Here is a 25,377-nt window from a genome sequence, read left to right as displayed (position 1 = left end):
CATTTGTTAAAGTCCTGACTCTCATTATCTAAAACATGTCCTCTTTGGATATAGGAACTTCTAGCTTCCAGAAAGGTATGAAAATATCTGTTGCTTAAGCCACCCAGTCTGTGGTACATTGTTATGGCAGCCCAAGAGACTGATACAACTAACACATTTTTATATCTGATTCCAAAGTGCAAAAAAACCAAAAGGTTCAGTGACCTTCTCTTGTAGGTTACCTCACTGGCCTCACAAGCTTTTAGGCAAATACTTTGTGCCCTTTGGCCTGAACCTGGACTTGACTAAGACTCCCAGCCTCCAATGACACTGCAGGAAAGAAAATCTGGGAACTTCTATGACACAATTCAGTCTTGCTGAGAATTTTGGGCTAATATTTAACTCTGGACATATATGGACCTGGGCAATTCTTCTATAATAGCTTCACACAAAGTTTTAAAATGCATATAAAAGACTTGATTTCTATCTTAATTCTTTTACTCTTATTTAATTGTTTTTTTTTTTTTTTTTGAGGGGAATGTAGTATCTTATTTGCCTCTTTCATTATTTGTGTTCTTTTTTTCATTCTTGCCTCTGTTTTCCTTTGGACTTCCTTGGGCATTACATTTTTCTTTTCCATTATCTCCATGTTTGTTATCCACATTCTACAACAGGTTCCTTCTCCTTCCATCACATGCATTATCTACTCCACCAGGCCTACTGTTCTTCATTCCTCTATAGCACTTCCCACTTTTCTTTATCGCTGTCTGCTTCTCTCTCATCGTCCTTGCCTCTGTCTGCTTAGTCCTTCTCTCCTCCAGTTTCCTTTTTTTGCCTCTGTGTTCAGTTTCTAGCTCCAGTCTCCCTTCTCTGCTCTTTCTTCTTTCATCTGCTGACTTGCTTCCGTCCCCACCTTCTGTTCCCCTCCTGGGCGTTTCTTTGGCCCACCTTTCCTTCTCCTCTGAGACTTCGTTTTCTTGGTGGTAGATGGGGGATGATACTGTAAACATCACAAAAATAATTGTATTGAGAACAGGTGGTTCCCTTGGTGTGACAGAGCCTTTGAGTCAGCCCAGAATGCCTGGGCTCCATGTGGTACAGGAGACAACATTGGTGCTGGAGGGATGTCTAGGCCACAGCCAAAAGACCCAAACTTCTAGAACTCTGGGACTTATCTCTGACCCCCACCCTATCCCCAGCTCGAAATTTTGAGGTACTGGGTCACCTGGGAAGAGAAAGAATTAACCTGCCTTTGTCCCCTCAAGCACACTTCTCAAACACATTCACTTAAGTTACTTCTGTGATGCTTGCTCCCTGACTTACCCACTGGTTACTGTGTTCTCTGTGCACCAGATTGTGCCCAAGCCCTTTCCATCATTCATGGTGGCTCCCTGGGGTCACTTCTCCCCTAAGCTCCCTGGTCATCCTCCAGGCTCAGCTGCCGACCAGGAATCAGCACATGTGTCACTGTGAACTTCTTGGTTTCTCTTCTTATGCTTTCTGCAAAATGCTAGTTTTGGCTCCAAAGAGTAAAACCACAGTTTTTTGTTTTTGTTTTCTGGTTTTGGTTTTTCAAACAGTGTTCCCAAGGAGACCTACTTGGACTTTACTCTTCTTACCCACCCTTCCTCACTTTCTTTTTTCTCCTTCACCTACCCCTTACTCTTCAGTTCTTATTCTTTCTACTTCAGGACTAAAATTTAAGCACTTCTCATTTTTTCACTCATTTATTCACTCATTCAACAAAATTTATAAAGTGACTAATATGCATGAGATGATTTATGTACTTTTGATGGCATAGATAGTAGTTGTAAGGTTTCTTTGAACTATAGGTCATAGATAAAGACACCTACAGATTTTAATCATTAGAAATTTCTAGGTATTCCTAGAGCCAAACAGAAATTTCTATGTTTAGTGGGGTTTTTCTTTAAGTGAATTTGTTACTGAATGTGAATTTCAAGTAGTTTCCATTTTAACATATATTTTTTCACACCTTTGCAGAATACTAGGACTTGAAAAGTTACATGCTTTGTTATTAATTACAATTATGAAAGATGGTAACACTTGTCCAACAGTTAATTTGTGCAGGATGTGAAAAGAAGTGCATGTCTATTTATTAATTCTTAAAACAACTTGATGCAGTAGATATTATTCCAATTTTACTGATGAAACTAAGGTTTGGATAGGCTATGTTATTTGGCCAAGGGCTCTCAGCTGGTGACTGGTGAAGCTAGGACTTCAGTTTTGTCTGATACCAAGGCTCATGTTTAGTGACTGTTCTCCATTGTCTTCTGGTATCAGATTGTCCAGAGCAGTGGAAAGGAGAATTTGCAATGTGGAGTGACCAAAGGGATGGATATCTGAGGTGAGAATGGTGCTTTTCTGACCTGTAAGCCAGGAGATTGTGGGGCATAATTTCTGTCTGGCCTACCCACAAGTATCCTCAATATCTTGAGGATGGTGGATCCCTCCCCACCAGCTGGCTTACCTTCTGAGCCTTGGGCATATCGGTGTGGCGCTGGGCACGGACAGAGCGGGCGGACTTGGCAGGCTTGAGGGGTGCGCAGTACATCTCTAGCCTCCTCAGATCACAGCTCCGGAAGCAGCATTCGTCCACAATGCCTGTCTGAGGTGCCCTCCGACTGCTTGAACCATACCCCGTGGGCTTGTCTGTGCAAATCAAACACACAGTGGCCTGGCTTTAGAGGGGAAACTGCTTTCTTCACAGTTCCACCCAGCCCCTGAAGCCTCTCCTCTTTTCATACCTGGTCCACCTACACATCTCAACCTCTTCCTAAAGTTTCCCCAACAATTCCTGACCCCACAGATCCTTCTGGATTCTGATGTGTCTCTGGACTCTGCCCCACACTCCTTAGCATCAACTCATGCAGCATGTACTTTATTTGTGTTAATTCTAGAGTTCTCAGAAACCTGTAGTCAAGGATCTTGTCTATGCCCAAACCTAGTCTTTCCTTAAATATTCGCTTAGGTTGGAGGCTGCTACGAATATTAATTAAAAGAAGATAATACTTTAAGTTTTCTTTATCTTTTTAGCAAACCTGCATAGTTTTTATGTGCAGGATGGCTCAAGTGTTTGCTCTTTTGCTTAACTGCTACCATTGTGATGTCAGGTCCAGTATCAAAGGAGTTTTAAGTCTGGAAAGGGCTCCTCATTTTACTGATGTGGAAACTGAGACTCAGGGTGGGCAATGACTTGCTTTAAGTAATTCATGCAATAAGGGGTTGAATCAGGATTCAAACTCAGATCTATTCCCTGCAGAGTTCAAGTGCTTCAGAGAGCCCAGGAAACCTGTCATGTAACTATGGACAAGTCACTTAAGCCTCTTGGGCCCAGTTTATCCATTTGTAAAGTATATTAATAATATCTTCATTATAAGAATTCTTTGAGGATTACATGAGATAATGTATGAAACGTGCTTAGAACATCACCTGACATAAAGCAGATCCTAAAGAAACGTTTGTTACGTTCTCTGAGTACCCTTTTCCAGGATCTTACATAGTCTGTGACAAAACATCTTCAGTGTTAAGTGCATCCAGAAGCCTTGGAATTCGGAATTGATAACAGTACTAGTGTGATGGTGCTTCCTCTACTATCACCCTGGAGAGACCAGAACAATCAATTCTGTTTCTTATAGAATAACTACTACACTGAGACAGAATGAACTAAATGTCCATCTTTCATGTGATTTCTAATTGCCCAGAGGGCACATCATGAATCAAATTTCTTTTGATGTTCACAAATTAGTTAGACCTCTTTACTTGGCAAGTAGGTTTGGGTTTAGTTTTATTTTGCATTGTTTTGATTTGGACACATTTTTCCTGGCTCTAGAATTAAAAGAGAGGGCAAAACAAGCTTACATGAATTTGCCATGGGAACTGAAAGTGTACCTAAGTTCTTTGTAATCTTTTTGTTAAAGTAGAACTTCTGTTAAACCAAATCATGCTTATATACCAATAGATAAAGCAGACAAAAGTGAAACTGCTGTGGCTCAGGCAAAGGTGAGGGGACTGGAACTTGGCTTTCTCTCATCTCCCTTACCTCACTTGGGAGGCAGTGGGCCTGGTCTTCTGCATTGATATCCAGCCTTCATGGAGGAAAATTTGTGAACCACTGATCCTGAAGAATCCAATTAGTCAATCTGGCATATATTCAATCTTTATTCCCGACACAGAAGACAATGTTATAGTTTAAACAAAAATTTTATGTTTGTGCAATAATGACACCATTCTGCAGAATGGTGTTTTGAAGGTCAAAATCCCCATGTATATTTTGAACTCCCTAGTTAGGGAAGATCAGACCCTTGGTAATGGCCTGCTACCAAACTAGTTTGGCTGCCTTGCTGCTTGAAGGGCCAACCGTTCATGGCATCCTCTACAAACCCAAATGTTTTCCTGATGTTTCGCACAGCAGTCTGGGGATGCTTCCTCCCCGTAAGGCAGGTTTATTGTCATTCTTAGCACAGCTGAGGGTAGTAACTCAGGGAGGGTTCATTTGTGGTCTCTTTGGGTGGGGTCTGCTTTCTCACTTAGGGGCAAGCCCTGTGGGTGCCTCATGGTTGAGGGGTTTGGGAGGGACAGGCAGCTGGCCCCAATTGAAGCCTCAGTAGTGTTTTCACTTGCCATTGGAGAATCCACTAGTACAGAAGACTCTCTGGTTCTGCTCGCCAGCCGGGCTCTGGCAAGCTGAGACTCAGCCAGTCCCCTGGGCAATGTAAACAATGTTTTTTGTTTTTTGTTTTTATAATCTTTTCCTGGGACTATAAATTAGAGGAAGGACACAAATGGGCTTACATGGTTCATTGTAATCCACAAAGGAGTTCTACAAACTTTTTGCTAAGTGGTTATTTCAAGAGGTTGAAGGGGTCAGCCAGTTAAGTGTAGCTGATACACTGGTTTTTCTCTTAGGGTGGGAAGAAGGTGACTTGGACTACTTTGAGGTATCCCTACTGTTCACCATAGGTAATGGTTGCTCTTTGTCAAAACGATACATTTCTTAATGGGACATAATTGGGATTTTTTTGCTGTATAGTATAGAATAGTAATTTGAAGCTTAAAGGTGGGGCAGTAAAGGTGGTTCCAAAAACCTTCAAACTTGGCTAACTCAGAAACAACTAATTGCAAAATTCATGCTTATGGGTTGAAGATGGAGAGGGGTAGGGTCTGCAAATCCAGGACCCCTTTAGTATTTCCATTTCATGCATCTCTAATGTAATCTTCCTTCTGGAGGAAGACACCACCCTAAATCTTGGGAAGGCAGAAAACACGATGTACTGCATATTCCCTTCTTGGAGATTATCAGTAGACATGAACCTCACCACAGGTCTATTTCCTCTTATGAAATAGAAAGTAATCATCAGCACAGCAAAAAAAAAAAAAAAAAAAAAATACTTGGGTATCTGCTTTGTCATCTTTCTTAGATGAGCTCAGAATTTAACATGGCTCAGTCTATAAAATAGCTATGCTTTTTCATTCCATAGATGAATGAATTTAGGAACAGAAATTTAGAACTTTTTTTGTAATGCCCCATAAAAAAAGTTTACCTTATATCCATATCTTCTTAAAAAAATATTGTTGAAATGGTGGTATATAGTCTTGGATTTTACCATAAATGTAACTGCTGGTTAACTTTAGTTACCACAGTTCTAGAAAGATGATTTTCTTTGTTCATATATTCATCATATCTACAATGGACTAATGGCACTTCATTGGGAATACATGAATACAGCAAATGTTAGCCTATTGCCTTTTAAAGATTATTTCATCCTTTGAAGTGTCCTATAAGCTTGATTTCTGGTTCTACATCAAGATATGTAACCAAAGAAATAGTTTCTCACTAACTGAGAGGCCACAGTTGAGGGTCAATGTTTTGTCCTTTATCTTCAAATGCCTAATATTACTTCTTTTGTTTCTTTAAATTGAAGTACAGCTGACATACTCTATTATATTAGTTTTAGGTGCACAACATAGTGATTCAGTATTTATATACATTATGAAATGATCACCATGATAAATCTAGCTACTATCTGTCACCATACAAAGTTATTACAATGTTATTACCTATTTTCTGTGTTGCACATTGCATTCTTGTTTTTCGTTTATTTTATATCTGGAAGTTTATATCTTTTAATCCCCTTTCCTTGTTTTGCCCATCTCCACCCCTTCCCCTCTGACTTGTTTTCTATAGCTGTTAGGCTGTTTCTGTTTTGTTTTGTTTGTTCCTTTGTGTTGTTTTTTAGATTCCCTATATAAGTGAAATTGTATGATATCTGTCTTTATCCATCTGACTTTTTTCACTTAGTATGATACCTCTAGGTCTGTCCATCTTACTACAAATGGCAAAATTTCATTTTTTTAATGGTTGACTAATACTCCATTGTATATACTATATACCACATCTTTTTTATTCATTCATCTATTGATGGACACTTAATTGCTTCCCTATCTTGGCTATTATAAATAATGTTGCAGTGAACATAGAGGTACACATATCTTTTCAAACCTGTGTTACATTTTCTTCAGATAAATACCCAGAAGTAGAATTCCTGGATTATAGGTTCTATTTTTAATTTTTTGAGGAACCTCCATACTGTTTTCCATACTGTGGCAGGACCATTTTGTATGCCCACCCCCAGTACACTCCTATTACTTTTTTTAGAGAACCAAAATAAAGATATTTGTTGCTATGGGCTTAAACTAGAAGTCTGAAACAATATGGTTCACTGGAAAGGCTGTAAAATCATTTGCTCCAATATTAATTTTGAGAAAAATAGGGACTTATTATGACATGTAAATTATAGCTGTTGTCATTGTGATTAATTTTTAAATGAGATAGAATGAATTGTTCTATCCTTGCCTTTATAAACTCCTCATTAGGAACTATGTAATTCTCCTCCAGTGGGCAGTGTCAGAACTGGTATGTGAATGGGAAACAAATATTGCCTTAGTATAAGAAGAAACTTCTAACAATTTGTACTCAAAAGTGTTAAAGAGGAGATAAACTTCTTTTAAAGATAATGAGCTACCCATTGTTAGAAACAGTTAAGTAAAGACTGTATGAGCACCTGCCAGAGATCTTAGAAACATATTCCTGTATTGTACACAGTGTATGACTGCCATGGTCCCAGCTATTTCAGATTCTGTAACAAGTAAAGAAATGGAGGAGAAAACCCATCTAGGCCAAATATTCAGTATGGTTGGAAGTTACTTACATTGCCTTCAAGAAAGAGGTTCAAATATTTTTTTAACTTTGAAAGTGACATTTTTTTTTTATTTATTACTTGAGTTCCCCCAAGAGGCTTAAAATATTTTTTCCTCACTTGGGACTACCAAAAAAGAAATAGAATAGAAAAACGAGAGTCCTTTCTACAAGTAGGTAAATTCCCAGAGTTCTGTGGTACTGGCATTATGAAGTGACTATATACTAACTCCACCATTAGCATGAACGGATAACATGTACAAAATTTCACAGATTTTTTTCTTGCTGACAGACTCTTGACATTGAAAATTTATTTATTTATTTATTTAGTCAGTAGTTTTGCTCCAAAGCATGCACACCAAATGTTGCTTAGCAGACAAACTGGCCACCACCTAACCTAGGCTTTGACTCCATTATGCGTAGACATAACATGTAGTCACAGTGCACTGCTGTGTCTTGAAAGTAGGCAAACAGACAGAATTCCAATGGTTAAGCAGCTGGCTTCTATAATAATAGCACTTCCCTTTAAATAATGCATGGTCAGTGGAGTAATTCAATAATCTTCAGGGCAAACTTGCTAGTTACAAGGGTTTTGGGCAGAATTGTGGCATCATCAAAACCACACCAATTAGCTGAGTCTCACATTTTGTCATGGAGGCAAGCAACTTGCTTCCCTTCATCTCTGAAGGAGAAGGTGTAATGCTGAGATTAAACTGGGATAATAATTTCCAGAACAAAGAGCTCTAGTTGTGCATTACTGGTAGAAATGATACTAATTCTTCTGGTGCTGTGTATGCTTGTGCTTCTTATAGGTTTCTCGGAAGGCAGTTGGGATGCTGATCTGAATTTTAATTTCCTTTGAAACTTCCCCTTTTATTGAGAAAGCTTTACTTTAATTATTTAAACCCTGTCAATGGAAAGAGGAGACATTGATTTGAAGTATCAATATTTAAACAATGAAAAATGCAAATATTTTGCAAACAGGGAAATATTCAGTTCTGAAGACACAACTTGCTACTATTTGGGTTCTGAGGAATAAAACTATTTTCTAGAAATTGCTAACAGGAATAGGTTCTAAAGTCAATCATATTTTGAAGGCAGAAAAAAAGAAATAAGACAATTCAAGTTGGCTGTTTCTAAAAAAATCCACAATTATGTTTGATGGAAAACACAAATGGAGTTATTAAGTAATAAGAAACTACTTTCATTTAACTTTGATTAACTGAAGATTGATCTCAAAATTAACTACTACAGTAAGAATCCACAGAAGCCAGAAAATTGGGTTTCTTACACCAACTATTTATCCAAAACCTCCAGACATGTTGACAATTCAGAGTAACTCAGAATGATTAATTTCTTAGGGCAATGATTTCCCATGGGCCACCTTGTCTAATAAAAAATCATTCAGTTGACATAATTTTGCATGGTATACTCTAGGAAAGTTGGGTAAAATATGAGTAATCTTGAACTTGCCTCTATTTTAGCATTTTAATTGTTATTTTCATTGGTGGAAAAATCAGAATTACTTCTCAATCCTTCCTACACATTTTATGGCTTTATATGGAAAACTAGACTCCTTTCATGAATTTCTAACATAAGGAAAATTGCGATAAGACTATTTATCCAAACACAAAATGTGATACATTGATGGTTGATATTTTCTGAATTCATAGGATTGGCATTTAGCTTAAAGCCTTATGATGAGTCAGTATTTTACCTTTAAAAAATTTTTATGGAAATCACACTTGAATGAAAACAATTATTGAGATATATGTTGTCATATGATTAGTAAAGATACAGAAAGAGGCTTTCACTTCTGTAAACTAGGTAATTTTTATGCACTTAGAATAACATACATGCACATACTTACACATGTAACAGGGAGTCAAGTGACTTACCATCAGTATCAAGGCTACTGTCATACTCTTTGAAATTAAGATTGTTTTTGAAGAAGTTTTTCTGCCTTATATGTTGCTATATATGTTGTCCAACATATGTCCACTCTACACATTTCTGCTTTTCTATGCAAGGAGCTTTCCAAGTAGGATTGACCTTTGGCATCTGCAAAAGTGAACACTGAGAAAATGTTCACTTTTCTATGAACTACCTGTCATGAACTTTTCTGGAAAACCTATCACACTTAGGCATTGATTTCATTTTGGCCTATGTTAATTTTTAACTGTTGGTGTTTGCTGGTCCCACTACTTCTCAGTTGGACGAGGTCATCTTTTCTAGGAATCTTGGCTCTATTTGACCCCACCCCCACCCCCACCACTCAGCAACTCTTTCTCAGCTACTAAATCCCCACAACCCCAAAAGACCAAAATCTTCTCGTTACCCAATCAAGTCAATGTTTGTATATCTGTGGGTCTGAAAGGAATGAAGCAGAGATACATGGGGCTTCCATTTTCTTTAAAGCCTCCTTTCTTTTGGAAGCCTCAACTCAAGGGCAGGTGTAAAAATAGTGTTATTTAGTTCACCTCTATCTCTAAGACCAGGAAACTAAAGCACAAGGCCTAGGGACAAGAAAACTGGCGATTCAGAGCAGAAATATTACCGTTTTAGGACTCTGGAGAAATGGGCCAACAGAGTGGGAAGCAACATGATGTATTACTTTAGTCTGATACAATGCCCTGGAGGACAACCGTCTTGCCAGGACAGCACAATTTACTAGCTTAGGTCTGATTCCAGGGCTTGGAGGAGATAGATGTAGCCAACAAAATTATATTTTGGCAAGAGAAATGCTTTGCTGGACAGAAATGTTGCCCTAAGGGAATGGTTTGGTTTATCAACGTCTAAGGTAAAAGATAATCAAATGCCAAGAGGTCATTTTTATGTTTGAATGACTTCAGTTGGGCCTGCTATATAAGTTAGCTACCATTTTCTAGTTACATAGTTTCAGTTATTTAGAACATATTGCAGGATTTGAGCATGATCTGCCTGTGACATCAGTCATACCAATGAAGGAGGCAATATGTGGAATGGCTAAAAGCACAGGTTTTGGAATCAGACAGATCTGGATTCTGCCACTTATTCACTGTTCACCTTGGGCAAGGCACTGAATATTCTAAGACTCAGACGTTATAGAAAATGGACATATGTAAAAGAGTACCTCCAAGATTAAGTGATAATGTGTGCAAAGTATCTTGTACAATGTCTGGTATGCAGTAAGGTCTGGATAAATGTTAGCTATTTTAAGCAGTATAATTACAGAGTTGAGTTGGATAACATAGCTTGCTGAGCAGGTATTGTCCTCTTCTCTTAATCTTAAAAATGTATCCTTTCCAATGTTTTGTTGAAAAGATCCTTTTTAGATAGAGGAGGACTATTTGCCATTAAAGTAAATGAATAACCATGCCCTTTGAAAGGATATCCAAACTATAGGTTGTATAGATTGTTCTAAATAGTTTTAATCTAGAATAGACCCTTTGAAAATGGATGCATCTATCAAGTCAAACAAGGCAAAGTCATATGGGCTTATCTTGAACTCTCGTTACCTTTGATTTCTCCCCAGTAGCAATTCAGTGTTACCATGCCCATCCATCCACTTCTTTGAAAACAGTGTTGCAAGGCATGAGGTGTGTGCGGGCAAAATAGGTGGTCAGAAGTGGTTTCCCAATCACTTTCAACCAGCATACGTATTTTTCTCCTCTCTCTTCACTTCATGCCTCAGCTCTTTCTTTTCTCTTCTTTTCTGTATCTTCTCCTCTTTTCCTACTGACAACCGCTGATGTTTTTGCTTACTGATGAATTTTAAGACAATTTCTATGCAGACTTCATAGTAGCCTAGGAATTAGAGTTTAGTTCCCTCCCTGGAATGACTGAAAACTAGGGCTCCCTCCCCTGCCAACCTCACTTTGGGAATAAGCAGTCACCAAGTATACAGTGTCGCCAGGCCCACTTAGTCACTACTCCATCTTGGACCCAGGCCTGAATGAGATGAAAATAGACAACAAGAGAAAGAATATGAAGGGATGTTGAGGAATTATGTATATGGACTTCACTTATCTCATTTTTTTGAGAAAGACTATGACGGAAATTGTAAGATGAGTCTGGCTCCAATCTGGAGATTGTAGCCATGCTACCAACTTTATCTCTTCTACTTGCATTGTTATTGCTCATTTACTCTTTCAGATGTGGTAAGAGAGGCCTTGTAGGCAAAACATAAGGCACTGGTGAATAGAGGGTAACACCCTTCTCTCTGGTGCCACAGAAAGATGAATCAGCCAAAAGAGTATTGAAACACATTCTCTTTATTTTTAGTTTCACTCTAAAGTCTATCATTTCTCTTTTCTTTGCAACTTGGCACCTGCTCTGCGTTCTCAGGGGCCCTGTTCCCTGTCAGTCTCCCCACTCAGGCCTCTGTGTTTTGCTCAGGGCACATCTGGAGATTTTCCCAGGGGTGGGTCTGACACAGTCAGGATGGCAGGTGAAGGGGTGACAGCTGCCAGGGCAGTCTGGCGTGTCTGAAGGGAGAGTGTTGGGAGGGGGAGGCCCCGTAAGGAGAGGCACTGGGCCTGCCTTAGGGAGTGAGCTGTTGGAAGGCCGCCTCCACAGCAGCAGACATAGCTCTCGGCATTATTGTAGAGAAGGAACAGCCAGAGTCAGCGACAGATTGAACACGGAGAGAGAAGGAGGAGGAGGGAGGGAAGGAGAAGGTGGCCAGGGTGTTACATGATATAAATAACCACATGGCGTGCAGTTTAGTGCCAGTTGGGTGTGTGTGATGTCCCTTTCATGCCGGTGTGTCACCAGTGCTGTTCCTGAATTGAAAGGTCCTGGGAAGTGTTTCTGTAGCACCTACAAGAGTGTCATATGCAGAGAGGGAAGAAGAAGTCCATGTGGTATATTGAGACCGGGAGTTTCCTTTCTGTCAGGTTTAAATTTAGATGAAATAAATTTTAGGAAGGAAAGAGTTTAAGGAAAGCAAGGATCAGTGTTGGATTTGATGGAGGAAAATAGGGAATGTCTAATAGGGAGGCAGGCTTGAGTAAGAGGAGGGCACAAGACCATGTATAGGGATTGAAGAAGCCAGTTTAAGGAGGATACAGGTGTGAATTAGAAAGAGGGTAATAGGGGGAGTCATTTATTGGGGCTGTTGAAACAGTAGAGAATCAAACTACATTGTGGAAACCAGGGTCCTGAAGGCTTAGAGAAATAGGTGAGGGATGGCCTTCACTTGTGTGGGCACTTGGAAATGAAAATTAGTGTGAAATCATGGGCACAGTCTTTTACCATTACTTTTTACAAAGCTGCATCTTCAAAAAATGAATAAGCAGACAAGCCCTGGGAGGGTTGCTCATACTGTCGGCCAGAATGCTAAACTTGTAGCCCTCAGAATGGCCAACTTTTTATTTCACTGGTTTCCTTGGTGTCTGTGTATATGAATCCTCTGTGAGATAATTCAGTTCCTTCCAGGGGAACACACGCATAGTTTCCCTGGAAAATTCCAGCTACAACCATATGCTGTCTCATCTCTGATAAAGTGAATGGGCTTCCAGGCAGGTCATCATCTCTGCAATTGGTACCCAGCATCTGCCCAGTGGATAAAATTAGAAGATGACCACTATAAACATGGTTTTTCAAACATCACCTCCTTTTTTGGTAAAATAAACTAATACTAAGGTTACTAAAATTTTAAAATCTGTACAAGGAGTTCTCAGGTTGTAGTATTATTTATCAAAATACCAAGCAGGTATGCAGATTAGACTGAAGAGTTCATTTAGAGTTATTATATTATTTCAGGAACTTTCAGCTAAATTCTGGACTCATGAGACCATCTTTTATTTCTTTTCTTTCAATGGAATTTTGCTGCTATAATTTTTCTCCCTTTTCTCTTAATATTTGATTATTTAAACATGACCAATAGACTTGAAGGGCTTTCCTCAAATTATTGTATTTTAGAATTTCATACATCTTTGGACATCATAGCAAACTTAAGGTCAACTAAAGAGATTTCTTAGCAATCTGGCAATCACTAAGCCTGTAAGCTTTTAACCACCCACTCATCCTAATCTTCTTCCCCCAAATATTATTTTTCTGAATTGAAGAAGTAAATTATGAATAAGGAGAGGGAGACATGTGGTTAAGTTGTGGCTTGTGTCCACGATAAATATTGTTCTTAATTTAATTTCATCTAAGACCGATAGCATGCCTACCTCTTTAAAACTTACAAATGTTATTTAGCAAATATTATTCTCAACTAATAAAAATCTCTGATTTTCTTATTTTACTAAATTCAGCAAAGAAAAATACTTTCATCTTTGATATTCAAAATCACAAAAGAGAAACCAAACTCCTTTCTTTTTATTTTTTTCCTCACATAGTCAAACATGCTGTGAATGACCACACTGCTCTGCTCTGGGATTCCACTCTGAGGCAGTGGCCTCTTGGCCTTCTATCCAGTCGTTCATCTCCATGAATTTACTTTCTGAGAACTAGAGACAGTTGCCCCAGAAGTTGTTTTTCAGTTTATCCATGATTGGGGAATTCATTAGCCTCATTGGGAACAAGTAACCTGAGGACTAATGTGTCATATTGGGACAGGATATTGCTTGTGGGACATTTTATTTCCTTTAACACTTGCCTTCTGTCTGCTCTCTGTGGCTCAGATCTGGGTTTGGGAAGGTTGCATGGAGGCACTGATTATACTAATATTTAAGCAAATTAACTTTGTCTTAACTCCGGCAGGAAGTGAAGGCCCAAGTGAGGGCTAACAGATCTCTCTTGATGCATAGTCTTTTAGCAGGGCAGTCTCCATTTTCTCTTCCCAGCTTTCCAGAAAGTATATTCTTCCCTGTAACCCCACACCAAGCCTCTCACACCTATGAGAAAGGAGAATATCAAGTCCATTGACTTCTTGATAGCTATGGTCTCCGTAATCTCCAATATGTCAATTAGATGTGTATTTGTATAAAAACTGCATATAGAAACCTTCAGTTCCTCAAGATCCTCAAGGTCTTGTAGCAACTTCTATGTACTTGGGGTGAGAGGAGAGAAGTAAAGCTCTTTGACTGAGTTGTATGGATTCTGATAAGAGAATGTGGAGAGAGCTGCATACATCCTCATTTCTAAACTCAGAGTTCATGTCATTGATGAGGACTTCTTAAAGAAAAGAATGATAGGAAAAAGGGGGCTGTTGGCCTAGAAACACTTTAATTACTTCTAAAGACTTGCTGACATTTATTTTTCTTTTCAAACAACTTCTTGTTTTCCTCCTCTCCTCCTCCTCCTTTGCTGTGGTTCAAGATGATACTCTGGTAAAGGTCACTTGTGAAGTCCTAGTCTTTACATATCTTCTCACTGAACCAATGCTCCCACGGTCCACTGAGATCTGCCCTTGGCAGACATTTCCCGGAGTTAGACTATGAATCGTCATAAATTCCTTGCATTCTTCACAACATCTGTGCCTTCTTTTGCCACATCTTTTTTCCTGGTACTCAACAGGCCACAAATTACCCTGGACTTCTCTTTTCAGGCTGTTGATGTCTTAACACTCTCCTTTCAAACCAAATTCCTCTCTTGTCCTTGGCTGTTGCTCTTGGCTTCCCATACTTCCCATCTCCCTCATCTGGGTTAGTCATCTGTGGCATCACCAGCAGTGCCTCTTTCTCTTAGCCTTCTATCTGGCCTGAAATTATGCGTTTCTGCAAATGTCAGAGTTACTATGCTCAACCATGCTACCTGGTTGGATGCTTAGTTAAACTCCCTAACATGATTTAAATACTCTAGTGCAGACAGTACCTCCCTGCAGCAAGAACACTTGACAAGACTCAAACCCAGAGGATACTGGTTAGCCAATGGAAGAGAAAGAACTATAATAAGACCCAAAGATACAATCAAATGAAGTTGCAAACTTTTCCAATAAACATAAGTTTCTCTTGAGAGTGAAAGGCAGCATTTCATTCTTTTGTTGATTTTATATTTAAACTTATTTCTTTGACATTTAGAACAATGGGGGCCTTTGCAATAAAAACATTACCCATAGCTTCCTTTCGTTGAGTGCTTTCTATTAAACTACTATAGCAAATAGTATTTTCCTATTTTTTTTTCATTTATATCCTACAGTACTACATGGAGTAGGCATTATTACTATATCCATTTTACGTATGAGGAAACTGATGCTTGGTAAGGTTAAGTAACTTGACCCAAATCATACAGTTAGAAAGTTGCAGAGCCAGTTCCCTTCAACTGAGGACACCGTGAAAATGGGAGAAATCCCTGGTAAGGAAAAACTCTGAAGTTGTAACTGTTACTGAGATTCTCAAAGACATGTTATGCTAATATCCATGAAGGATGTGGGTGGGGCCATCTATGTCAGCCAACCCCATGGTTTGAGCATGTGCTGTGGACAGTTTTACACTAGGTATTCTAGACAGTTGTCAGAAGGAATGCCATGCATGGCCTTTGCCCTTGAGAGAGGTCTATGCAATCCCGCAGTTTGGGGTATAGCTGGGTATGGGATGCTCACATCTCACCCCATACACTGTGATTCTTTCCAGTTCCAGATGGGGCAGCAGCCGGACCATCTTGTTTCCAATTCTTTTGAATTACCAAAGTTATAACAACTTCGGAAGAAATTGAAATAAAGAAATTTTACCCATAATCTTGATTATTTGTTGAGAAACAAGTAATATCTTCACTTAAACATTTATTTCTAGTTCTCATCCAGGTGCGCACATCATTTTGACATAGCTATAGTCACAGCCTAAATTTAATGCAATATTGTTTTCTTTGCTTAACATTATATTGCAAGCATTTTCCACATTGCTACATAATCTTCATAATTATAATTTTAAAGCAGCAGAATATTTTGAGTGGATTTTTCATCATTTAGCTCTTTAACCATTTTCCTGTTACTAGACATTTAGGCTATTTCTGGTTTTATCATTATTTTAACTAATCTAGCATTATTTTTGTGTACACATCTTCTACTCTTTGAGATCATTTGTAAGATCAGATTCTCAGTTGGGATGCCTGGGGGGCTCAGTCAGGTAAGTGGCTGCCTTAAGTGGCTCAGTTCATGGTCCCAGGGTTCAGGGATCAAGTCCCTCCTCAGTCTCCTTTCTTGCTCAGTGGGGAGCCTGCTTTTCCCTCTGTCTGCAGCTCCCCCTGTTTGTGCATGGGCACTCTCTCTCTGACAAATAAATAAATAAAATCTTTTTAAAATAAAGAATAAATTCCCAGGAGTGGAATTATTAAGTCTCAAAAGATATGGTCAGACAACCCAATCTTGATGAAAGACCTTGATTTTTGCATAAAGATGTAAAGGAAAGACCAAAGGACTAAAACAGAGAATTATATCCAGATATTTTCCCAGGATTAGAAAAGACACAGCCAAGGTGGAGCACAAACAGGAATCTTACCTGCATCCCACGAATTAGAATAAAAGAACCAATTTCTGTTTTCAATTACTAGTACAGTTTCCTCTGAAGGAAACATGGGGTGTAACCAAGACTTGGGCTTGGCATCCAAAAGTTTGCTAAGTAGAAATAAAACCAGGGAAAATGAAATTGATGACAAGAGACCCTGGTTCTCAACTTTCAAAATTACCAAGTACATATGAGGTTTCTTCTCTAAGGTGAGGAGAGAGGGACTTCAAGGAGGCCAGACAACATCACGCCCCAGTGTATGGAGCAGGGGAATTTGTATTGTAAATAACAAAAGTCTCTGTTCCTGTTCTCCTTCTGAACCCAAGTTCTACATGGAATGCCAGGCTCTTGCCTCACCCACGTTTGGGGAGTAGTATCCCTGACCGTTGGCCTCCCCATCCAGCCCCAAATTTGGCAAACTATATCTATCCTCCTTCTCCCACATTATTCTTCTCCTGCTTATTATCATTTAATCACAGATGTTTATGGAGCACCAAATATGTTCCAGATATGGCTCTCAGTACTGAGGATAAGTCAACAAAACAGATAAAAATGGGGTAACAGGTCACTATTCCCTTAGTAATCCTGATTACTGCGATAGCCTGGAAGGAGAATGTGTGCAGGGATGCTGAAATAAACAGTTCAATGACAGTTGCCCAGATCAACTGAAGTCTGAGTCTAACAATAGGAGTTTCCTTCAGACCCTTGTGAAAATTCCTGTCAGAGGACTTCATTTCCACCAACCTCTCTGAAGGTGTAAAATGATTACTTTATACATCATAACCAGCATTTAACTACCTATTTAGCCTTTATTTTCTGTTTTATGAAGGTTGACACATTTTCCCAACTTGATTTGAAGCATATTAAGAGCAGAAACTGTGTCTCATATTTCTGTGTCTAGAAGGACAGCACTGGGCACTATTGAGGCACTTCATAAAAGCTTATTGATTAGTGGATTGGTAAGTCAAGTGAACAAACAGTATGCATAGAGGTGCAATATGAAGGCATTTTTATCTTGGTCAGAAGAAATCCAACATCAAGACTAGTCTCTGTGTCTCTGTTTATTTTAACTAATGTAGCAGTAAATGCCTTCATTGAAATAGCTTTCTACTTCCTCAGATCATTTACAAAAATAAATTGTATTAGTAAGGGCAATGATAATAGTATGTACCTCTCTCAAGTTGTTATGAGGTAAGGCACAAAGAGAACTTGGAACAGTGAGCAGCACAGAGCAAACATGAAATGTCTCCTCTCATCACCATCCTTAGCATCACTACTCATGGATTAGTTGTGAGGTTGTGCAGGGAAGTTAGAGTTGTAGAACCTGTTTGCCTGAATTCAGATGCTGGCTCCACCATTTCTAACTATGTGGGCATGGGTAAGGTACTTAACATCTCAATCCTCATCCACAAAAGGGGATACAAATAGTACCCACCTCAAAGGTTATTTGATGATTGCATGAGTAAACATTTACCAAATATGAGTTATAATTATTCAGCAAAAAGTCAATGAATGGCCATTATGCTGTCTGGACTCAGGGTTCAGAATACTGATGAGGACAAAGGAGACGCAGTCCCTGCCTGCAACCCTGCCCCTTTCTCCTACTCCCCAGGAGCCTGCAGTTCATAATACACTTCAGCATTATTGATTTGTATAGTTAACTCTAGAGCTAACTGCATAGAGTGCCTTGCAGTTCAGGAATCACATTCACATACATTCTGTCCTTTAGTCATTTCAACAACCCTACAAGACAGAGTTGGGAGCTACAAAATGGGAATAACTCCCATTCCCATTTTGTAGATGAGAAAACTGAGAATTCAAGTGACTTACGAATCTGTTAGTTCCTTTGATTTCAGATAGTAAAATTCCCCCTCCCACCCACCACCTCGCCCCACAATTTGTCTCTACTAATCTCCATGCAAGGATGGATTTCAGTATAAAACTGCCTGGGTTCCTGAAGCATCCGGTGTGCACCCAGGAGGTGGGCAGTTGCACAATAATGTACATCAAGGCTTCTCCAACTTGAGCCTACATGAGTATCTTCTGGAGGGCTGGTTAAAACATCACTGGCCCGGGGCGCCTGGGTGGCTCAGTGGGTTAAAGCCTCTGCCTTCAGCTCAGGTCATGATCTCAGGGTTCTGGGATCGAGTCCCGCATTGGGCTCTCTGCTCAGCGGGGAGCCTGCTTCCTCCTCTCTCTCTCTCTCTCTACCTGCCTCTCTGCCTGTTGGGATCTCTGTCTGTCAAATAAATAAATAAAATCTTAAAAAAAAAAACAAAAACAAAACAAACAAACAAAAAAATCACTGGCCCCCACCCTCCTCAGAGTTTCTGTTACAGTAGGTCTGAGGTGATGCCTGAGAATGTGCATTTCCAACTAGTTTTCAGATGATGCCAAGGCCAATGCCTCTGTGTGATGTAGACTTCCAATATATGTATGTAATATATGATTTAGTAGAACACTAGCAAGAAGGAAAGGGCCAATGAGGACAGGAGTTCTGGGAAAGACCTCTTACACATTAAAAACTCCAGAAATGTTTGATATCTCTTTTGATAATTGCCTAATAAAAATATCCATATGTTAGTCTGGTAGCAGGACCAGTTTTATTGCAAGAAGGAAAAAAAATAACCCTCCAAAATAAGAAACTAAACTGAAACGAAAAACACATGTTGACCTTTTCCCCTTCCCTGCATTTTTTATTTGCACAGTCTGTGTCATTCTGACTTCCAGCTAGCACCTGAAGACAAGCCAGGTCGCAAGGAAGGAAATTAGAGCCTTAACAAATTCCCCGATCACATGGAAAGCTAGAAACACAGGGACGTCCTCTAATATTGAAAGCCACCTTTTCTAAGTACCAGGTTCAATTTATTTTTAGGCTTTCAAAATTATCAGGTGGGTATTCAAGGCAATCTGCTCAATTGTAAAACTTACTTCAGAAGACAGACTTCCTAAGGACCCAAATCTACCTTTTCTATGACTTCACCCTTCACAACCACCCTGGGTAAAGCAGAGAAGCCAAAAAGATGGGGTGGGGTTTTGGCACACCTTCAGGACCACATCATCAAAACATCCTTTCATAGATCATTCAAAACTCATGGCAAAGGAGAGTGAAAGGGAAGTATGCCACTGATGATTGCCTATAGAATCAAGGTGGTTATATAAACCAGAGGACATTCAGTTTTGTAAAAAAGAAATCATAATTTGTTATTTGTCAGTCAGGCTACACATAATCATCACAATTTCTCAAGCAAGTATCAGGATCAATCCTGCTGAGGAAACAGGGTTAATCAATCTAACTGCCTTCATACAGAAGTGGCAGGGAGAGGGCAAATGCTGCTCTATTTCTTTTCCAAGCCCTTCTCATGAGAGTGTGTGTGAGGCTCCCATAGCTCTAAATCAAATGGTACCCTGCAGGCAGGAAATCCATATTGGGAGCATGGGGAGGAAAGCAGGAGCCACTGCTGGCTTGGCAGTTATAACCCTCTTCCAGGTCCCTGTTTCCATTTCCCTTTTAAAGAAGAAGTTGGGTTTTTAATAATTCCCTTTCTAGTCACTTCCTTCTCATTGCCTTGCTAGGTCATTTCAGTGTACGCCTTCTTCACGGATCTATTTCTGGAAAAGATCAGAAGGAAAATGATCTCATTCACTAATTGGGAAGCCAACTGGGTATCCCCAGGGTTGGTTGGTACTTCTTTGTTGGGGGGGTGTCTCCCCACTCTCCCTGGCTGTTTCTCAGGCAGCAGCCACCGCAGGACCCTCTGGGGAGGCGACCACAGGCACACAGATAATTAGCATCCTTTGCGTACTGAGCACTCCACCAAGGCCGAACGAGTCTGGGAAGAGGTAAAACAACCAGTTTCAAGAAATCCACAGGCTAATAAAAAACATGAACAGAGAGGTCAGTATGATCTGAAAGCAGAAACTTAGAACTTTAACGTTGAACAGATCCTTAGAAATCTTCTAGTCCATGCATGCATTTTTGTAGACCTGTGAACCCTCCGCATGAGTGTGATTATGTATGTTTGCATATTTTCCTGGAAAGAGGAAATTCAGGACACTCAAAAGACTCTCAAAATGCCCCATGGTCTGTAGGAACAAGAGAAGTACAGGCCCAGGGTCATGGAGAAGCTCATTTTTACCCCTGTCATACCATTCAGAAACATCCGAGGCTAGCCTGCATACTGGGTGCTTATGATTTAGAATCATATCCTTAATGCCAAACCCAGTGTCAAAAGTCACCAAAGGATCCAAGACATCTCCTAAGCCCAGCATTCATCACAAAATATTCTATCACAGATTTCATGCCAAAGCTTAGGGAACAGCTGTAAACATCCCATTTGAGAGAGTCCTAAAGTTCATCAACCTATTCAAGGCTATGAGAAACCCTGCAGTGAAGAAATTTATGGGATGGTATTGAATTCCATTCTCTCCATACCTAAGGGACCACTGGATCCTTGTTTTCCAGGAATGTCTATTAACTTCCTATGTAACTAAGGTACCTATATCCTGAAATTCATTTACCGTTCCTTTTGATTAAAGAACATGAATGATAGAAATGTAAATAATTGGAAATGTAAATAACTACTAAGGAACAGTGCATTATCCACCATTAACATCCCCCAAAAGTTATTTCTGTGTCTAAGAGAAGAGGCCATGAGGAGGGTTTGGTTTGCTAAAGAGGATTGGTTCAGAATAGCAGAACTCTGCTAAGTTGCAAGGTCTTCAGAGTTCCCTTCTTGGGGAGGTCTCTCCTGTCTACCCCCTCTAAGACAGCCACCACTATGATGTCTATCATCCCATTGTTTCTTTTAGAACATTTATCAAGATTTGACATATTTTTCGACTTGTACTTTGTCTCCCTCTTCCTCTAGTTCCCTTAGAATGTGAGATCCACAAAGGTAAGAGCCTTATATGTCCTGTTCACTGTCATAGTCCCTATACCCACCACAGGTTTGCAAAGAGTGAGTACTTCATGAGTACATTTTGTATACATTGTATGTATATGTTACTGGGTGGATAAAGAAGTTATGATTTATCCATCACTGTATTCTCAGTGCCTACCATTGGTGCTTGAAAAGATGTTTGTTGAATAGAAGACTGGAGAAGGGTGGTCTGCAATGCTTTTCATGCTCAAACCATGCTTGTGAGTATTGGGAGAAAATTGAGACTCCTTTCTCAATGAAATAATAGATTAGAATGTTTTCAGATTGAACTAAGCCTGGAAAAGATCTTCAAATATTAGAAGGAAGGATTAGAATTTAAAGTGACCTTTAACAACGTAGAAAGGGGGAGGTCATTAAAAGCAGGAAGATGTTTAAAATGGATAAAAATGCGCTCCAACTGGCAGAAACAAGTACTAAAGGTAAATAGCTATGGGCCCCAAGTCAGTGGCAAAGTACTACAACAAAATTGTAATATGAGGCAGGCATATGTTGAGAATTATGAAATGAAAGCCTAGAGAGTAATCCTTCTACAAAACTTGGCATTGCTGAGGTTTTAATTAGAGTGGGAACTCAGATTTCATCCTCCTATTTTAAGACTCATTTGGAGAAGCTGGAAAGAATCCAGCTAGGAGTAAAAAGAAAAAAAAAAAAGAAGAAAAAAAGGAAAGGAAAAGAAAAAAAAGAACAAAAAGAACAAAAAAGATTAACGGGATGGAAAATGACACACACCGCCCCCCCCACCCACCAAAAGCTAATAGTTGACTTATTTACCACTGTCAGGTATAAGAAGTGTTATTTTCACATGGGATATTGTTCCTCATCTCCACTGAGGACTAGACAAGGGTAAACAGACTAGTGCTATACTGAAAGTGTTTCTACTTAAATACCAGGAAGAATTTCTTGATTGTAAAGGGGAAACATTCTGACCCAGGGCGCTGTGGGAAGCTGCCCTGGAGATCTTTGAATGTAGGATGACAACCATCTGCCTTGGAAGGCTTAGACAGAAACAGGGGACTGGACCTAAGGACCTCTTGGACTTCCTTCCATCTTTGATTTTGTGTTCAGAATCACAGCCGCTAAGCACCCCCATTCTACAGTAATCCTTCATTCCCGTCATAAGACAGACCCCACACTGTCAAAATCCGAATGGTTTCCCCTGGGAGGAGCTCGATTGTTCTCTTCTGAATGGGAAGGAAACTGATAGTGTTGCTTCAGCTGCTTCCCCTCTCCAGCCCCCACAGACAGAGGCCAGTTCTTGTCCTGATGGGCCTCCCCAAATACTGGAATGGGCCCGCTCTCCATCTTGTGTGGGATTAGAAAATGTGGATCCAGTTGAAGACAGTTGATACCTCCAAGAATCAAGGAACATCAGAGCTGCAAGTCATTTCAGAGCTAATTCAGACCAATCTCCTTGCTACTCAACTGAGAAACTGATATCTTGAAAAATTAAATGACTGTCTCCATGTTACATAGCTAATTCTTTCTGTATGGGACTAAAATCCAGGCCCTCCGACTCCTTTTTCTACACTGTCTCCTCACTATCTGTGTTTGTACTTCAGTTGGAAAGAAAATTTTTCATCAGGTAAAATCTCTAAAAACATACCTTTGGTAGCTGAACAGTAGCTGAAAAAAATGAGCAAGGAAGAACAGAAATTCTACTAGTAGGTTATAGTTACCTGGCATCACTGTCCGGCATGAATGAACAAGAATAGGTCACATAGGGTCTCTAGAAGGGCAATTTCCCCATATGTAAGTGAGGCATTTGGACCAGGAACATTTTAGGGCTTATTCCAAATGTAGTTTATTCCAAATCAAAAATGTTTTGAGTTCTATAATTCTAAATTTTGGTTAGAAAAATAATAATGACTAAAAACTCAGTTGCTGGTCTAAAGGAATGCATTTTTTGGGAGATCATTTGTAATGTAACTGGATGATGCTCAGTTCTTTTGAGACTCCAAAATGACAATTTTATTTCTTCCTTCTTATTAAAAAAAAAAACCTTAAAATTTAAATATTCAGGTGAGGGGGGTCATGCTTTGGCTATCATGTGTACAAGGAAACTTCCAAACCTATTTCCTTGGGCTGCTGCCTCTCTGAGCTTTGGACCAGCACTAGTAATGAGCCACGGGAATTGTCTCCTGAATGCACCATTATGATTCAGTATCTCTAAAACCAAAGTCAACATCTTTGCCATTGACTAAAGTCAACTGAAGTCAAATCTTCCTTTGGACTTGTCCATGTCTGCACCACCATCCTACTGCTTATCCAGACTCAAAATTTTACAATTACCTTTGTTTACTTGCTCTTCTTTTCCCCCTTTATCCAGGTATGCAATATATTGTATCCAGTCTTATTTATCATATCTCTCAGGGCTTCTGCAAAATTCCAGGCACTCATGACTCTTCTGGCTCTAGTATTTTCCTACCCTTGATTCATCTTTTGAAGGGCTAGAGCAAAGGGAGCAGGTGATAGAAAAAGGCAGTTTCAGTAGTCAAGAGTGACAAATAGGAGTAGGAAATAGTGGGGAAGCAAACTGTGGAGTCAACTAAGGAAAAGTCTGGTGCCCCAAATATTCAGAGCTATTGGGCATGGAATGTGGAAAGGGGTCACAAGCCATTTTATGTAGATAGTGGATAAATGTATGACCCAAGAAGACCAGAAAACCTGGGGACATCTGGTTTATACATGTACTATCTCATTTAATTATTACAACAATCCTATGAGATGAACACCATTATTATCCTCATCTCAGAGTTGAAAACACCAAGGCTTAGAAAAGTCTAATAATATTTCTCAAGATAACCCAGTTATTAAGTGGCCAAGGCAGGATTTAAACTCATGTCTGCGCAAGTACCAAATCATTCAATTACAGTACTTTTCAATCAGAATATCAACTTCCTGACTAGATAGAACACAATGGGAGGAACTAGTGCATCTTAGAGCATCTTCTAAGAGGAACTTAGTAGGGAAGAGAGGAAAATAAAGCCCAGTATACCTCTTAACCCATTTACTTGATATACCTCTTAACCCATTTACTTGGCATAGTGGGCAGTGCCAAAGCAGTGTATATATTTCTTTACCCTTTTCCAGAGTGACTTTCCACAGTAGTTTGCTTGACCTGATAAACAGAGTGAAATGGCAATGAATACTCTTTGTATTCTAAAAAGCCCACTATCCCCTCCATCATTTTAGGCTCCTTTTTGAGTACTGCTGATTCTAATTATTATCTCTTGCAGTGCTTAGAAGTTTATTTATTGCTTTTGTCTTGTTTGACACCATCCAACAAAGACAGAAAGAAAAGGACAACTCAGGATAAAGACACTCTCTTGAGCAGTCATTCATTTGCTCTAACACATCTGGCTAATGGATAGGATGTGAAATTATTCAAGAAACATGACCACCAGGAGATTTATTAATGTTGTCATGCCCAACTTGGTCTAAAGCTTGGAACTTAGCAGATCGGGATCTCATATGTGAGCAGAATGATAATAATAATATTAATAATAATGATAAATGTTGACTGAGCATCTACTCTGTGTCAGACACTGTGCTATGCATCACCAGTCATCTTACATCATCCTATAAGAACCTAAGTGGGAGGTATTATTCCCACGTTTGCTAGCATGGGAAAAGGTTCAGAGATCACAGAGCTGATTAAGTGATGCTGCCAGAGTTGGCATCTTTCTCTGGCTGACAGAAGAACCACCTTTGCTTTTTGCAGGGCATATGTGAGCATCTACGTGATATGACTTAAAGATTTCTGGGATGGTCCTTCTGGCAGGGGTTCCTTTTCATTGCCCAATATCCATTCTCCCTCCTTCCATGATAATGGAAACATTTATTTTCATCTGATTATATTTCCCGGCCT

The 25,377-nt window shown here is 39.5% G+C and overlaps 2 protein-coding genes across 3 annotated transcripts in view; both read right to left on the bottom strand.

The window, feature by feature from the left end:
* Positions 1 to 25,377, bottom strand: part of LOC111142036 (insulin-like growth factor I) — a 126,388-nt gene that overhangs the window by 13,744 nt on the left and 87,267 nt on the right. The window lies entirely within an intron of this gene.
* Positions 531 to 22,811, bottom strand: LOC111142293 (insulin-like growth factor I). Its single transcript, XM_022495353.1, has 4 exons — positions 22,636 to 22,811; positions 16,561 to 16,676; positions 2,468 to 2,649; positions 531 to 979 (listed from the first exon to the last, which is right to left on the bottom strand). Exons 1-4 carry the CDS (start codon positions 22,809 to 22,811, stop codon positions 830 to 832), a joined length of 624 nt encoding a protein of 207 aa, XP_022351061.1. The 3' UTR covers positions 531 to 829.

This window comes from Enhydra lutris, unplaced genomic scaffold (genome assembly GCF_002288905.1).
Source record: "Enhydra lutris kenyoni isolate GAN:26980312 unplaced genomic scaffold, ASM228890v2 scaffoldscaffold7, whole genome shotgun sequence".
Taxonomy (NCBI): Eukaryota; Metazoa; Chordata; class Mammalia; order Carnivora; family Mustelidae; genus Enhydra; species Enhydra lutris.
This window is presented reverse-complemented; position numbering and strand designations above follow the sequence as displayed.

What these genes read in the sequence shown, in the direction of transcription:
- LOC111142293 (XM_022495353.1), bottom strand. Translation starts at nt 22,811, where the DNA reads ATGGAGAGCGGGCCCATTCCAGTATTTGGGGAGGCCCATCAGGACAAG. An exon ending in TTCTAATTCGTGGGATGCAG is followed by an intron (nt 2,650 to 16,560) that starts GTAAGATTCCTG and finishes TGATTTGCACAG; the next exon opens with ACAAGCCCACGGGGTATGGT. An exon ending in ATATGCCCAAGGCTCAGAAG is followed by an intron (nt 980 to 2,467) that starts GTAAGCCAGCTG and finishes TGATGTTTACAG; the next exon opens with TATCATCCCCCATCTACCAC.